General features: G+C 37.3%; 1 protein-coding gene across 1 annotated transcript in view; it reads left to right on the forward strand.

The window, feature by feature from the left end:
- The first annotated feature begins 353 nt into the window (after positions 1–353).
- The window catches only part of FAR1 (fatty acyl-CoA reductase 1), a 69,029-nt gene continuing 54,385 nt past the window's right edge, over positions 354–14,997 (forward strand). The window contains exon 1 of the mRNA XM_058160376.1: positions 354–410. Within this exon, the coding sequence (XP_058016359.1) occupies positions 369–410 (42 nt within the window). The 5' untranslated portion in view covers positions 354–368. The remainder of the gene's footprint in view (positions 411–14,997) is intronic.

The raw sequence follows: 14,997 nt of genomic DNA on the forward strand, positions 1-14,997 counted from the left end.
CCAGCAGACAATAAATGAATTCCGGTAATCAGTGTACACTGTAATTAACTGTTCCTGGATCCAGTAATGGGAATTAACTTGGTAAACAAAACTATTATCAGGACATAAATGGGAGGGAGGGAGACGGAAAAGAGAGAATCTCACTGATTGCCACTATCTGTTTACCTGATTCATGTGGCATCTTGACAAGAAGTCAGTTTTTATGGACTGAGCAGGTAATGAATATTTAGCACTTCTCAAATGTATAAGGTCCAACCACTGGTTCAGTGGTGGGTTGCTACTGGTTCATCCTGGTTCGGGAGAACTGGTAGTAGTGGCTGTGGGAGGCTCCGGCCACCTGCCTGGACATCATCAAATACCCTCTGTGCATGTGCAGAAGTGGTGCGCACAAGAGCGAACCGGTAGCAAAGGTAAGTGAAACCCACCACTGCACTGGTTGTTTAGGTCAAAAATATGTTTTCAACTCTGCTTGCAAATTCGGTGGACCACAATGATCTTTCAAGTGCCCCACCTAGTGTTCTGCAAGGGCAGCTCTGCAAAGGGATGAGGCTTTGGGGAGAGAGAACAAACTTTGTGGGGAAGGCCCCATATATGGCTTTGTAAACCATAATGGATGCAATGGCAGATTGGAAAATGATCCAAAGAGATGCCAAAAAAAAATAAAAAAATTCTCTAGTGGTCCAACAAGTAGCCTGATCCACAGACTGATATTCCAGGAAAAAATAGAATAGAATAGAATTTTTTATTGGCCAAGTGTGATTGGACACACAAGGAATTTGTCTTGGTGCTTATGCTCTCAGTGTACATAAAAGAAAAGATACGTTCATCAAGGTACAACATTTACAACACAATTGATGGTCAGTATATCAATATAAATCATAAGGATTGCCAGCAACAAAGTTACAGTCATACAGTCATAAGTGGAAAGAGATTGGTGATGGGAATGATGAGAAGATTAATAGTAGTGCAGATTTAGTAAATAGTTTGACAGTGTTGAGGGAATTATTTGTTTAGCAGTGTGATGGCCTTTGGGGAAAAAACTGTTCTTGTGTCTAGTTGTTCTGGTGTGCAGTGCTCTATAGCGTCGTTTTGAGGGTAGGAGTTGAAACAGTTTATGTTCTGGATGTGAGAAAAGAGAGCTAGATGCACTATTCACAAAACCCATAGAGTTCTCTCTCAACAAAATATTAATGATCCAAGTGCTAACTTAGACGTAAAGCAAACAAGCAAGCAAGCAGTCCCCCTTAGATAATCACTCAGGCAGAAGCCCTTAGACCTTGATCTAGCCAGGAAGTCCAAGAATAAAACTCAAAACACACTTCCGACAGATCCCTATGGTACATGGTGGCCAATGGCCTGCAGTTGTTTTTCCACAGTTATCTCTTAAACTTAAATCCTCATCAAACATATATAGTCCACAGGGTCACACACGAAGTGACCCCAGGGAGGAGAAGGAGAGAGGTCAACACAGAAAGAATGTATCACCTTTTAGCTTCTCAACACCCCCGTTGTGCTCTAACGTGGGTAAGAATAGGCCTATATTTGTATGGAATGCTATGGTAAATTAAGGCTTGGGATTTATTTATTTAAAACATTTGTATTGTTACCCAACCTGAAACCAACTCTTTGCAATTACACAAATATTTTAAGTAAATAAATATTTAGATATTCTTATATGGTATCAATATTTGCTAGTTGCTATACTATATACTGTTTGCTTGTTTCATTTTCCTGGAGTACAGTACTTGTGATACATACGGGTACATCTCAAGTTTTTATTTGTCTTATCATTTTTTTCTCTGTATGGGCATTAAGCGGTCCATATTTTGAGGCAAGTAGAAAGCAAAGCCTATTATATCCCACAGAAAGTCTTCTACCATGAAACATGGGTAGAATATCTGCTGTGTAACTTATCCACAAAATATCCTGGCCTTCAGTAAGTACAAAACAGAAAAAGGACATTATTAACCAGACACTGGCATCAAGTTTCCTTTATTAACCACTAGATGGTGATCATTCCTTTAAACTGTTTTCAAACTCTCTAATGTTAATTATGTTACCTACCAGTCCCATTGTCAGTTAGATTTGGATCACTGAATGAAGAGAATCCACTGTTCAATTTACAGAAAAATAGGCAAATGACACTATTGAAAATGCTTCAATGGAGATATTTTCCCAATACTAATGCCAGTGTAAATTGATCTTTTAAAATAAATTGATCTCAACTGTTAGAATTCCTACTTCACATCTGACTAAATCAACCAAATTCGCCGATTATGTTAACAAAAAGACTGTTTGATGGTTAGATAAAATGGTTAGATAAAAAAAAATCACAGAAACTATGTTCTGATATTCATTTTGGACAGAAATATTTATATACATAAACAGCCTGAAACAACCACCTTTAAATCATCCAAATGAATTTAATTCACTGGCTATTTGAAACTCAAGGTCCTTGATGCAATAATATGACAAATGTCATATTATTGAGAACTACATTCCAACTGATCCCCATTCTGGGCAGAATCCATTTTATTCCAGAAAATGACCAGTAAACTTCTATTTCCAATTAGTCAAACTGACCTTGTGATTTAGTTTCAATACCATTTGAAACTTTTCTAGCAATAGTCCTCTCCCTGTTAGGAAAGTCTAGAAACTCACCAATTATATCAATTAAGAATCTTGACTGAATAAGACACAAACCTTCAAAAGAAGTCCTGTTCTACTTCCTGTGTGGTCCGTTTCTAGCAGAATTTTCTTTAAGACCATAGCATATGAGAGAAGACCATCAAAGTTTTATCTCTCCCAATGGACTGATTCCATTTTATACCAGCAAATTCAATTTTTATTAAAACAAAAGAGCCCAATTTCAACTCAACAATCCAGAAAAGATCAGCCAAGCCACAGAATTAGAAAAAATTGTTCTAAATAGTTCCACTCTTAACTTAATTGCAGGTAAGGACCATTTTCTACTTGTCCTTTTTTTAGAGGGCCCCTTCCCCCCACTTTCCTGGATCCATATGTTATTACTTTCATATCAGCTTCAGCTTATGACTGAAATAGTCTTAAGATGCCTGTAGCTGTACCAGTGTAAAAATAGTAATTCCTTCCTTTTTCCAGCAGTGCCCAAGGACAGCCTCAAAATATATGACTGCATTCTTACTTTGGAAAGAAGCCAGGCAAATGGCAAATGCTATGACTAGGAGCAGAAATAAAAGAGGCCAGTTAAGGATAAACAGCAGTGAGGACAACAGGTGTTGTAAGATTCCAAAAATTTTAGATATAGTAGAACTTGTTCAAACGGGTTTATCTTTTTAGTTCAAGACTGGCCTAATCTCCTTCCATTTAAGATTTTGGCATGTTTCACAAATATCCAAAAATGTATTTCAAACTTCAAGCAAGTGTAGTACCTTCTCTTATTATTAAGGCAGCCTGCTCATTTTTGGCTTCTGGGCACATCTGAAAAAACTGGGAGTGTGGCTTCAAGAGCAGATTCCTTAAAATAGTGGCATTTAAAGCAGGAAGGATGAACAGTTGAGCTAATTTTGCAAAGTCTGAAATATTTTTTTCTCCTGAATCATTTTTAAAAATGCACAGTCAACTTTCCAGGACTTGCCTAACACTGTCTCTCTTCCTTTTTGGTGCTGAATTGCCTTTTGCATGGTCAGAATCTTGTATTTCTCATGTTGCCCCAGTTTTCTGAGTTAGGTCCATCGGTATCAGGTCACAAAAGATTTATCCGCTTAGTTCAATTGCCTGCCGGTTGCCTTCAAAGTTTGGTTCCATATATATTTTGACCAAACAAGAAAATTAGCACATCTGGGGATACAATTTAAGACGTGATTTGATAGGAAATCTTTCTAGTCAAATCCTTGACTCCTTGTCTTGTATGGGTTCTTCACACCTAGTTCATTGTCCTCTCCTCCACATCAAATGTACTGCTGGGCAGTGGTGAATGCTATGACTAGGAGCAGAAATGAAAGAGGCCATCTAAGGATAAACAGAAGTGAGGGCAGCAAGTTTGTATTGGAATATTTTCTATTGACTTATGCCTAGACAGAGAGTACTGTTAGTATGGCATTGTACCATGAATGTAGAACTTATTCCCATGTTACCCAAGAACATTGTTACTCAAGGACATTGTGTAATCAATTCCTCAAATTGATAACCTCCAGATCTTCCAGAATTCTAGCCATTTTCTCCCAAGAACACCAAGACAAAAGTCTAAGAGATTTCTTTTTTAAGGGAACGTCATAGGTCTTCTAGGGTGTCAAATGTAAACACAATCACTATGTTCATCGTTTCTTTTTATGAAGGACCTGCAAGAAATTCATTAGACTGACCTTGAAGGCACTCCACCCACAGCTTAAATAGAGAAAAAGCCTCTATTGTTTGACAGAAAATGCTCACACATATATTTGAGGCTCCATTTCACACAAATTAAACCAGAAATGTAAGGAAATGGCCCTTGAGTAGCACAAGAATATATATAGAACTCTCTTCCACAAATAGAAATATTTTCTTTATTAAAGGTGTGTCAAAGATACCTATCTAAGTTTTTAAACTTGCTTCCACTAACGCCCATGAGCTAAACTTCAATGTTACTATGTGGCTTATGTGTACCCTTCAATATTTCCAGTTGCAACACAGAAAGGAGGATTAATTGTTTTTCCAAGTGTCATAGAATTTTTTTTTATTTGCGCTAAAAATAATACAGAAAAAAAAATTCCAACTCCAATATGGTACGTGGGATTTGTTTTTTTTTGTTTTTTTTGATAATTACTCATCAGTGTATTTTAAGAATACAATCAAGAAAAACATAGAAACAAAAGAAGAAGCCCAAAGAAAGTAGAAGAAAGGTTTACTGGAACCTAAATTTAGACCATATACAGCAATGTCAAAATAATATAGATTTATAACTTTTACATCATGTGTATGTATATGTTATTACTTCTGTCATGTTCTCATCATAGGCTTAATAATAATAATTTTTACTTAAGAAAAAAAGGAATAAATAACTGGAACTGTTCATAGATTTGGAGTAATGGCAAATACTTTGAGATGAAAAAAGTTAAAATTGTCTAGGGTAGGAAGAACAGCAGCAATAAATGGGAATCATCACTTTAATTCATGTGGTACCAATAAGAATTGAAAATGTTAAATGAATGGCAGAGAAAACTATTTTTTTTATGTATAAATAAAAGACCAAGGAAAGCTTAATATTTTACAATGCCCGAATGAACAAGGTGAATTGCCAATACTCCGTTTCAACCTCTGTTATCAAGCCATCTGTCAAACTTGCATTAAAGACTGGTTCATATCACTTTATGGATGGATTGCTTCTATTGAGAGAACAGGACATGCAGAGGGTTTGCATAAATGGCTTTGTCTGAATATCTGTAGAAATGCACAAGCTATAAGGGATTATTGAACCATAAATAGCATATTAAGAATACTGGATAAAAATATTTAAAAGATCAGTCTAGATTTATTGCTTATTGCTTCAATATTACATTTTTATTTTCATGAAAGTGAATGTATCAAAAAAAAAATGACCAATGGAAAAATTATAATGAAGACTGAAGTAGAAGATTCTAGTACAGATAGTGAGCTTTCTGAAGCAAGGTGCTATGAGGTGATGTGAAGGCACAACTGATTGTATGAAGATATTGCCTGTTAATACTTTAATGTCCTGTTCCCCCCTTTTATTTTTACCTGCAAATTTTATCAAATTTAGTAAAAAGGTGTGGAAGCTGAAGGATTAACAGAATAACAGAGTTAGAAGAGACCTTGAAGGTCTTCTCGTTCAACACCCCGCCCCGCCCACCCTCCGCTCAATCAGGCAACCTTATACCATTTCAGACAGATGGTTGTCCAGTCCTTTCTTAAAAACTCCAGTGTTGGAGCAACCACAACTTCTGGAGGCAAGTCTGTCCACTGATTGTTTTCACTGTAAGGAAATTTCTCCTTAGTTCTCAGTTGATTCTCTCCTTAATTAATTTCCATCCGTTGCTTCTTGCCCTGCCTTTAGGTGCTTTGGAAAATAGGCTGACCCCCTCTTCTTTGTGCAGCCCCTTAGATATTGGAACCCTGCTATCATGTCACCCCTAGTCCTTCTTTTCATTGAACTAAACATACCCAATTCCAGCAATTATTATTTGTATATTTTAGCATCCAACCCTCGATTATCTTTGTTGCTCTTCTCTGCACTCTTTCTAGAGTCTCAACAACTTTATTGGTGATGAAAACTGGATGCAATATTCCAAGTGTGGTCTTACCAAGGCACTATAAAGTGGTATTAACTTTATCACATATGCGATAAATATGTGGTCTTGATTCTATAACTTTGTTAATGTTAATGTAAAAAGCTGAAATTTAATGAAGATTAATTTAAGCTGTTAACTATTTTTTTCTTTCACATATGTCGTGTATGATAGGTCAGTTGGGTTGCAAATAGATGTACACTACAGACCTATAAATTTTGGATCTGCTTTTGTAAAGGGAATAGCTATTAATGTTGCCATAGATTTCTCAGTATTCAACTAGGGGGGGTTAATACGCATCTTTATCCTTTTTTTTCTTTTTTTAATTCATATCTTTTCAATGTTTCTGTTTAGTTTTGTTTGTTTTCTGTTCAATTTTTGGGGGGTGGGGTTTGGATTTTAATCTTTTGAAGAAAATAATTAAAAATTAATGAAGCAAGTTTATAACGATGCAGAAAGCATTAAGAAAATCAGGAGTCATGTAGCACCTTTTCAACCGATACACTGCATTAAAATGTGTAAGCTTTTGTGTACTGCAGCTCACTTTATTTATGCACAGAGTGGCTAAAATGATGTAGGGTTTATGGGATGCAGTGGTGGGAAGGGAGAGGAAGGTAGGTAGGTTGGTTATGGAATTAAAGATTGCATATGAGACAGGATGTGAGTAACCTTACTTAGAAATTAACAATTGTATTGTGTAAAAAGAGAGCCGGTTTGGTGTAGCGGTTAAGGAATTAGACTAGAATCCAGGAGACTGAGTTGTAGTCCCACTTTGGCACAAAGTCAGCTGGGTGACCTTGGGCCAGTCACTTTCTCTCAAGTAATAGTAAATCTCTTCCAAAATCTCACCAAGAAAACTTATAGGGACTTGTTCAGGTAGTTGCCAAAGTCAATACTGACTCAAAGGCAAAAGAAATTGTTAAAAACCTATTGTGTTTGTTGAGACCTTTTGAAGTAGCCTAAAACATTTTGCTGTACATGAGTGCAGTAACCTCTCACTCAGTCATGCTGTTAGTCTTGTTTTTCCGAAACAGTCACTTTGGGATTTGTGGTAGTGTTCTCAGAGATTGAAACGCTCTATTATTGAGCTCTGATGTCAGACTTATGAGTTAAGTCTTCTGTGTAATTTGTCCTATGTGTCCTGCTTAGAATCAAGAGAAGTACATTTTGCACTGGATGAAAAATATAGAATACAATAGAATTATTTATTGGCCAAGAATGATTGGGCACACAAGGAATTTGTCTTTGGTGCATGAGCTCTCAGTGTACATAAAAAATACATTCATCAAGAATCGTAAAATACAACACTTAGTCATAGTCATAGGATACTAAACAAGCAATCAAAATCATACTAGGAAACTAAATAAAATGACATAAATCATAAAGTTACAAGCAACAAGGTTATAGTCATAAGTAGGAGATAGGTAATAGAAAGGATGAGAATAATAATAGTAGTACAGTCTTAGTAAACAGTTTGACAGTATTGTGGGAATTAGTTGTTTAGCAGAGTAATGGCATGCAGGAAAAAAACTGCATTTTTTTTGCCAGAAACCAGAAGTAAAGACCAGTTTCTGGCAAAAAAAAAATTATCACATTCATAATACTGATGGACACTGCAAAGAGTGGTTACTGTGGGCTGGGTACAAAGCACCCAAAATACAGTCATGTGACCGCATGGGGTAATTTTGGAATTCAAATCTGGGCTGTAAGCAGCTCTGGAGAATCTGTCATAACTTTGGTCATAAGAAATAGGTTGCAAGTCAAGGAGCATCTGTAAGATGCAGGCATTATTATTATTATTATTATTATTATTATTATTATTATTATTATTATTATTATTATTATTATTATTATTATTATTATTATTTAAATTTTTATACCGCCCTTCTCCCAAAGGACTCAGGGCGGTGTACAGCCAAAGATAAAACACAATACATATACAATTAAACCAACAATTAAAACCTAGCAAATTACAAAAGGCTGATAATTAAAAGTTTAAATTTAAAATTATAAAAGATTTTAAAAAACCCAACAATAAAAACCCCAATTTAAAATTAAAACCATTAAAACCATTATGCCAGGCATGAACAGCATACACTGAACAGCACAACCAATATGACATGATGTACAGGAACATCTGCAGGACATGATGTACAGGACCTTCTCAGGCCCAGATGGAAGATTTCACCAAAGATCATGGAGAATAAAAGGGCTACGATCCTGTGAAACTTCCAGATCCAGACGGACAGGCGCCCCTGTCGGAGTCTGAATCTGCCGGAGAAGATGAGCTGGAACAAAAGCCAACAGAGATCAAGAGGGTAGCTCCATTGGCCTTGGAGGAAACTGGGGAAGGGCAGAGTCAGTCCAGGCAAGGTTTTTCAGGATTAGAAAGGCTTGCAGACAGGGAGGAGCAGGAGAGACAGAGTTCAGGTGAAGAGCAAGGTCCACCCCCTCCTGATCCTAGAGCACGGAGAGAAGACAGAAGGCGAGACCAACACAAACTGAGCCAGCTCCGAGGAAGGAGAGTGCCCTGCCCCCCCTTCACAAGGCACACCTAGGGACTGAGATGTAAGGAGGTGCCAGTGGGAGGGGCATTTGTTAGGAACAAGCATTGAATCTGTGGCGCCTTGTGTGCACTTGCCGACGCCTGGAGATTACTGTGCTGTCTTGTAGGGCTTGCTCGGTTTGCCTGCTTCACTGAACTTCATGCTGTGGTTACTGTTTGGCTAACCTGGTTTATTGGACTTCTTGCTCTGGTTACTGTTTGGCTAACCTGGCTTACTAGACTGCTGGCACTGGTTACTGTTTGGCTGAACATGGCTTATTGAACTGCTGGCTGTGGTTATGGATTGGCTAAACCTGGATTGGACTGCTGGCCATGGTTACTGTTTGGCTGAACATGGCTTATTGGACTGCTGGCTGTGGTTATGGATTGGCTAAACCTGGATTGGACTGCTGGCCATGGTTACTGTTTGGCTAACAGTAACTGTTTGGCTTATTGGACTGCTGGCCGTGGTTACTGTTTAGCTAACCTTGCTTAGTAGACTACTCGCAGCCAGAGACTGCTGAAGGTGCATGTGAGAGCTTTGCTCCAGGACTTGTAGTAAATGTGGGGATGTTTGGGGGCAAAGTTGGAGCAATAAAGGGGAGTTATGCATGTCTTCTGGCTGGGTCATCACACCGGCAGGTACTGAGCAATCAGCCAGACATTACGGTAATAGACAATAATCAGTAGACAGTGATGGCGGTAGATGTAGGGGTGCAAAATGACAGCAACATCAGGAAGAAGAATATGAGAAAATTGAGAAGTACCAGCCCCGAAGCAGGAACTGGAGAGGATGTGGAAAGTAAAGACTAAAGTGGCCACAGTGATGGTAGGAACATTTAGGGCTACTATGACTCCTAAGCTGGAAGAGTGGCTCCAACAGATCCCAGGAACAAAGTCAGAACTCTCAAACTCTCAGGCCTCTGGTATCAAAACTCTTTCTCTAAGATTTCATCATATTTCCTTTCTTTCTATAACCTAATCTTTCTAATCATCAAAACCATTACATCACAAAATAGCTTACTTTCTTATACAAATGTCCAGAAAGGATTTCCAGTCATTGATGAACGTCGGTGATAACCTTTCATTAATTAAAGAAGACAAGTTTTTTTCCCTCTTAGCAATCAGTTTCACTGATCATTCCTCCATGGTGGGAAACACAGAGTCTTTTTATCTTTGTGCATATAGTAAGCTCACCACAGATTACTCTCATGTATTGAAATAATTTTCCATACTTGATTATATCAAACGCTGCTGGAAAATCTAATAGGACAAGCAAGGCTGCATTTTTGCTATCCAAATTTGAATGAAAGTTATCTAAAACTAGTAAACGCAGTTTGCATCCACACGTGCTCCAACCAAAAGGGACTAAGTTAATCCACTTCAACCATGTTTTTTTTTTTTTTTTGCAGCTATAGTCCAACACTCTCTTGGATACTGGGCCTAATGCTGCGGGATCATTGACTTCTTCAGCTGAAGGAACATCATTGCTTTCTTTAAAGATGAAGGCAGCAATAATAGAAAATATCATATGTACGTAGCATAAGGTTGAACTGTGGGGTGCTTGGGGTTCTCTAAATTTGGTTATTTTCCTGCATATGTCTTATTGCTAGGCTAGGTAACATCATCAGTGCACTAAAATCAGTGCCTCATTTTTCATCATAGAGTAAATTGAAATGGGCTTGAGTTTTGTTTTGTTTTCATTCTTTGCCTACTTTAATCATTGCTCTAGGCATCATTTCTACTGCTTCATCTACTGGAGCTCCTTATTTGCAGTAAGAGATCACCTCTCTGTTCCAGACATCAGTGAACTTCAAGTTGAACTCACCACTGTACTACAGAGAAACTCTTATCAGTGCCTGCTGGATTACCATTAGACCTTAGGTGTGAAGATCTTAAGGTTCCCATCCGAGGTCAGTGGTGGTAGAGATGATGACGATGATGATGATGATTTCATGAAACTCAGTCAATTGAACATTCAAAAATGCATCACAATTACCACTGACTGGTGCTAATGATTGATTCGGGTTGTTGCCAGTGTCCTAGGTATCAACCAAGTACCTTCTTAAGATGTACGATGTTCTGAGTAGCGCAGTTTTTTGCAGTTCTGCTGCTGTTATTGCAGGAAGCTGCAATTTGTTGATCTATCCTATAAAATTCTTGGACATGGTACCGTGCCCCAATGACAATGGCTATCACTGTTACATGTTTCATCCATAGCCATGTAGTTTTGATGGTCAGGTCGCAATATTTCATGATTTTTTCCAGTTCTGTTTCTTCAACTCTGGCATCTCCTAGTACCGTGATGTCAATAAATTGTACGTTTCGGTTTTCCACAACTGTGATATCTGGTGTGTTGTGTTCCAAGTGACGATCCATCTGTATTCTAAAGTCCCACAAGATCTTCACCTTCTCATTTTCTATAACTTTTTCCACTTTATGTTCCCATGAACATAATTTTTTACATAATGACCAGTGGATTAATTTAGCAACTCGGTCGTGTCTAGCTTTGTAATCAGTTTGTGCGATTTTGCTGCATTCACATATTAAATGTGAAAGTTTCGACTTTGTTGTTGCAAAGTCGGCAGTTTGGATTGTCGATGGATTTTTGTATCTTTGCTTTCATGGCATTAGTTTGTAGTGCTTGTTCTTGAGCAGCGAGTTTAAACCTTCCGTTTCTTTCTTGATGGTTTCCATCTTAAACCATGCCCATGTCATCACATTTTCCTTCAATGTTTTTCAAGTGCTGTCCACTTGACAAAGCTTTGGATTTCCATCTATTTAATCTGTCATCCAGTTGTTTTTCCTTATATTCTGCCTTTGTTTCTGTTGTTTTATAATGTTCTCTGTTTTCACAGCTTGCAGCAATTGTTCTGTACTTTGGTTCACATAATCATTCAAACTTCGTTTTTCTTCTACAGTTTGATGGATTTGCAATAGTCCTCTGCCCCCTATTTTTCTTGGCAGGTACAACCTGTCAATGTCATTTTGTGGTACATTTTAAAAGTTCAAAAGTTTCCGTGTTTTCCAGTCCAAGTTTTCTAGTTCAGCCAAAGTCCAGTTGATGATTCAAGCTGAGTAGTGTATCACTGGAACTACCCATGTATTAATGCCTTTAATTATGTTTCCAGCATTCAGCTTTGATTTTAATGTTTTGCGGACCCTCCTGATGTATTCCTTTTGCGTTGACTCTTTGATTTTTCCATTCAAGATGTTATCTGCTTCCAATATGCCTAGGTATTTATAATCCTCATCCTTTGCTAATGCTTTTACTATGTTTCCATTTCTCAATTCTATTCCTTCTAATTTTTCTATTTTTCCTTGCTGCATAGTTAATATAGCACATTTTTCAAGTCCAAAATTCATTTTGATGTCGCTGCTGAACAGTTGAACTGTGTTGAGTATTGATTTAAGTTCAATGGGGCTTTTCACATACATTTTTAAGTCATCCATGTATAGTAGATGGTTTATCTTCCCATGTTGGCTTGAGATTTGGTATCCCAGTTTTGTGTTTCGTAGGATTATTGTCAATGGAATTAATGCGCTGTTGAACAGTAGTGGTGAAAGTGAGTCCCCCTGGAAGATTCCTCATCTGATGTTGACTTCACCAATGTTCTCCCCATTTGCTGTTAGAACTGTTTTCCATTTTTGCATATTTGCTTTCAAAAATGTACATTTTTGCTGATTCCAAAGTTTTCCAAACAGGTTAATCCAACTGTGGGGTAATGAATCAAATGCTTTCTTGTAATCAATTCATGCCATATTTAAATTCATTTTTCTTCGTTTTGCATTTTTAGTACCATTTTGTCAATGAGCAGCTGATCATTTGTTCCTCTTGATTTTTTATAATTTCCTTTTTGTTCTGCTGGATACAAATTGTTTTCCATCAGATGATTGAATATTGAATTTGCCAGTATTCTTGTAAAAAATTTGAATGTTGTTGACAGACAAGTGATTGGGCGATAGTTGCTTAGCTCTGTGCCCTTTTCTGGATCTTTTATTATCAGGTATGTTCAACCAGCTGTTAACTATTCTTTGCTTGTTGCATTTTGAAGCATTTGATTAAATTGAGTGGCCATGCGATGATGGAGGCTAGTCAGGTGTTTTAGCCAGTATCCATGCAGCTCATCCAGGCCAGGTGCACTCCAGTTTTTGACCTTCTTTGCTTGTTTTGCAACCATGTCACTTGTTATTACAACATTTTCCATTTTGTTCTGTGTTGTTTGTTGTTGAATATCTTTGATCCAGGAGGCAGTTTTGTTGTGTTCAACTGGGTTTTCCCAGAGTTCTTTCAAAAAGTTCAGAGTTTTTTCTTTACATGGGTGAACATTAGTTTGGACTCGATTTTCATCAAGGAACTGGAAGAAGAGGTGTTTGTTTCTTCTGAACTGGACATTTTCACGATATTGTTTAATTCGTCTGTTGTTTTTTTATTTTTATTTTTATTTATTTATTTATTATTATTATTATTATTGTTATTATTATTATTATTATTATTATTTTATGGTTTAGGCATTAGGCTGAATCAGAGTACAAAATATGAAATACAGAATAAAAGACAATGTGTTACAAAATAGAATGGCATAACTAAATGTAAATGCAAATCATATTTCTGTGGTTATGCAATCGTATCTGTATCTAATTTCTCAATTGCACTATATTGTTCAGATAAACATGACCTGCATTGCTTACCAATCTGTTTTTGGGTACAATTCAAGGTGCTGGTTCTGACCTTTGCCGTCCTTCAGGGCATGGGACTAGATTATTTGAGGGACTGTCTCTTCCCAATTACATCTACCCATCTCACCAGATCCTGCAGAGAGGGCATGCGGTCAGTCTCCCGAGAGACTTCCAATGAGGACCTGGTGAGCTAGATGTCCCTAAAGGAGCAGGGATGACATCATAACAGAGAATGGTGGTCACAGCATGGAACCTGGCTGGTGAAATCTCTCTGGAGAAAGGAGACTGCAAATTTGCCCACATGAACTCTGGACAACTGTGTTTCATGAGCTGACTGTTGGAACCACCCAAGCTTTATTGCTTAATCACATTTGGAATTAATTTTTACTGCTTTTCCTTGTTTTGGAACAGCAAGACTTATGGCATTCACTGAGGGAGTTTCATTCAATCCTTAACAAACAAAAGTTTTAGCTAGAAGTTTAAGGACTTAGAAAAAAATCCTTTTGGGGGGAATTAATGGGAAAAGAGTGATTAAAGATTTGTTTTGGAGAGCTACAAATGATTTTAAGAGTCCAGATGGATTTGAAATAAGATTTCAAAATTAATTCAAAGAATCCCCTCTATGGAACAGAGCTATTGCTTTGAATCCAAAGGGGGAAAAACATGACAGGATGGGACTTTAAAGGCTGGACACCAGCAGCCAGAAAGGCAATAAAAGAAGCACACTTAAATTTGATTTGTTAACCCAAAATGGAGCAAAATGTTTTAACATTGGATTTATTAAAAGATATTTGTGAACAATAGACTCAAAACTTAATTTTTAGAATGGACATACATACACTGTGGGTAAATGATGCTATGAAAGTGGAACAAGTTCTACCAGACAGGACTGAAAGAGATTTAACTGTGGATTTCAAAGTGACAGTCTGAGATCTAAGAAAAACCCTGAGGGTCTTTGAAGATCTGCTTCAGTTAAGGATTGCTTTATTAAAATTTGACCTCAACTGTTAATCCATAATAACAAAGGGTTTCCTAAGAATTTAAGCTTGGTCTGTACGAATAGCTTCCTGAATAATAATATTGGAAATGTTTGCATTTCTTCTTTAGGTGATTGTTGTATTTCTATATAAACTCCAAGATGAGATTCTGGCTATAGACATAGAAAAAAGAAAAAAATTAATAAAAAGAGAAGAAATATATAAAGAAATAACACCCCCCTTTGTCCCAGCAAGATAACTTTGACAAATTATCACCATCTCTTAAAATATAACAATCCTTTATCCCAGAGGTCTTCAAACCTGGCAGCTTTAAAACTTGTGGACTTCAACTCACAGAATTCTCCAGCCAGCTTGAATTCTCCAGCCAGCTGGCTGGAGAATTCTGGGAGTTGAAGTCCAAAAGTCTTAAAGCTGCCAAGTTTGAAGACCTCTGTTTTATCCCATATCTAGGAGCATGGTGGCTCCCATGATTAGGATGGTGGGTTGGAGGTTAGCAAGACTATATTCGAGA

This window comes from Ahaetulla prasina, chromosome 1 (genome assembly GCF_028640845.1).
Source record: "Ahaetulla prasina isolate Xishuangbanna chromosome 1, ASM2864084v1, whole genome shotgun sequence".
Lineage (NCBI taxonomy): Eukaryota > Metazoa > Chordata > Lepidosauria > Squamata > Colubridae > Ahaetulla > Ahaetulla prasina.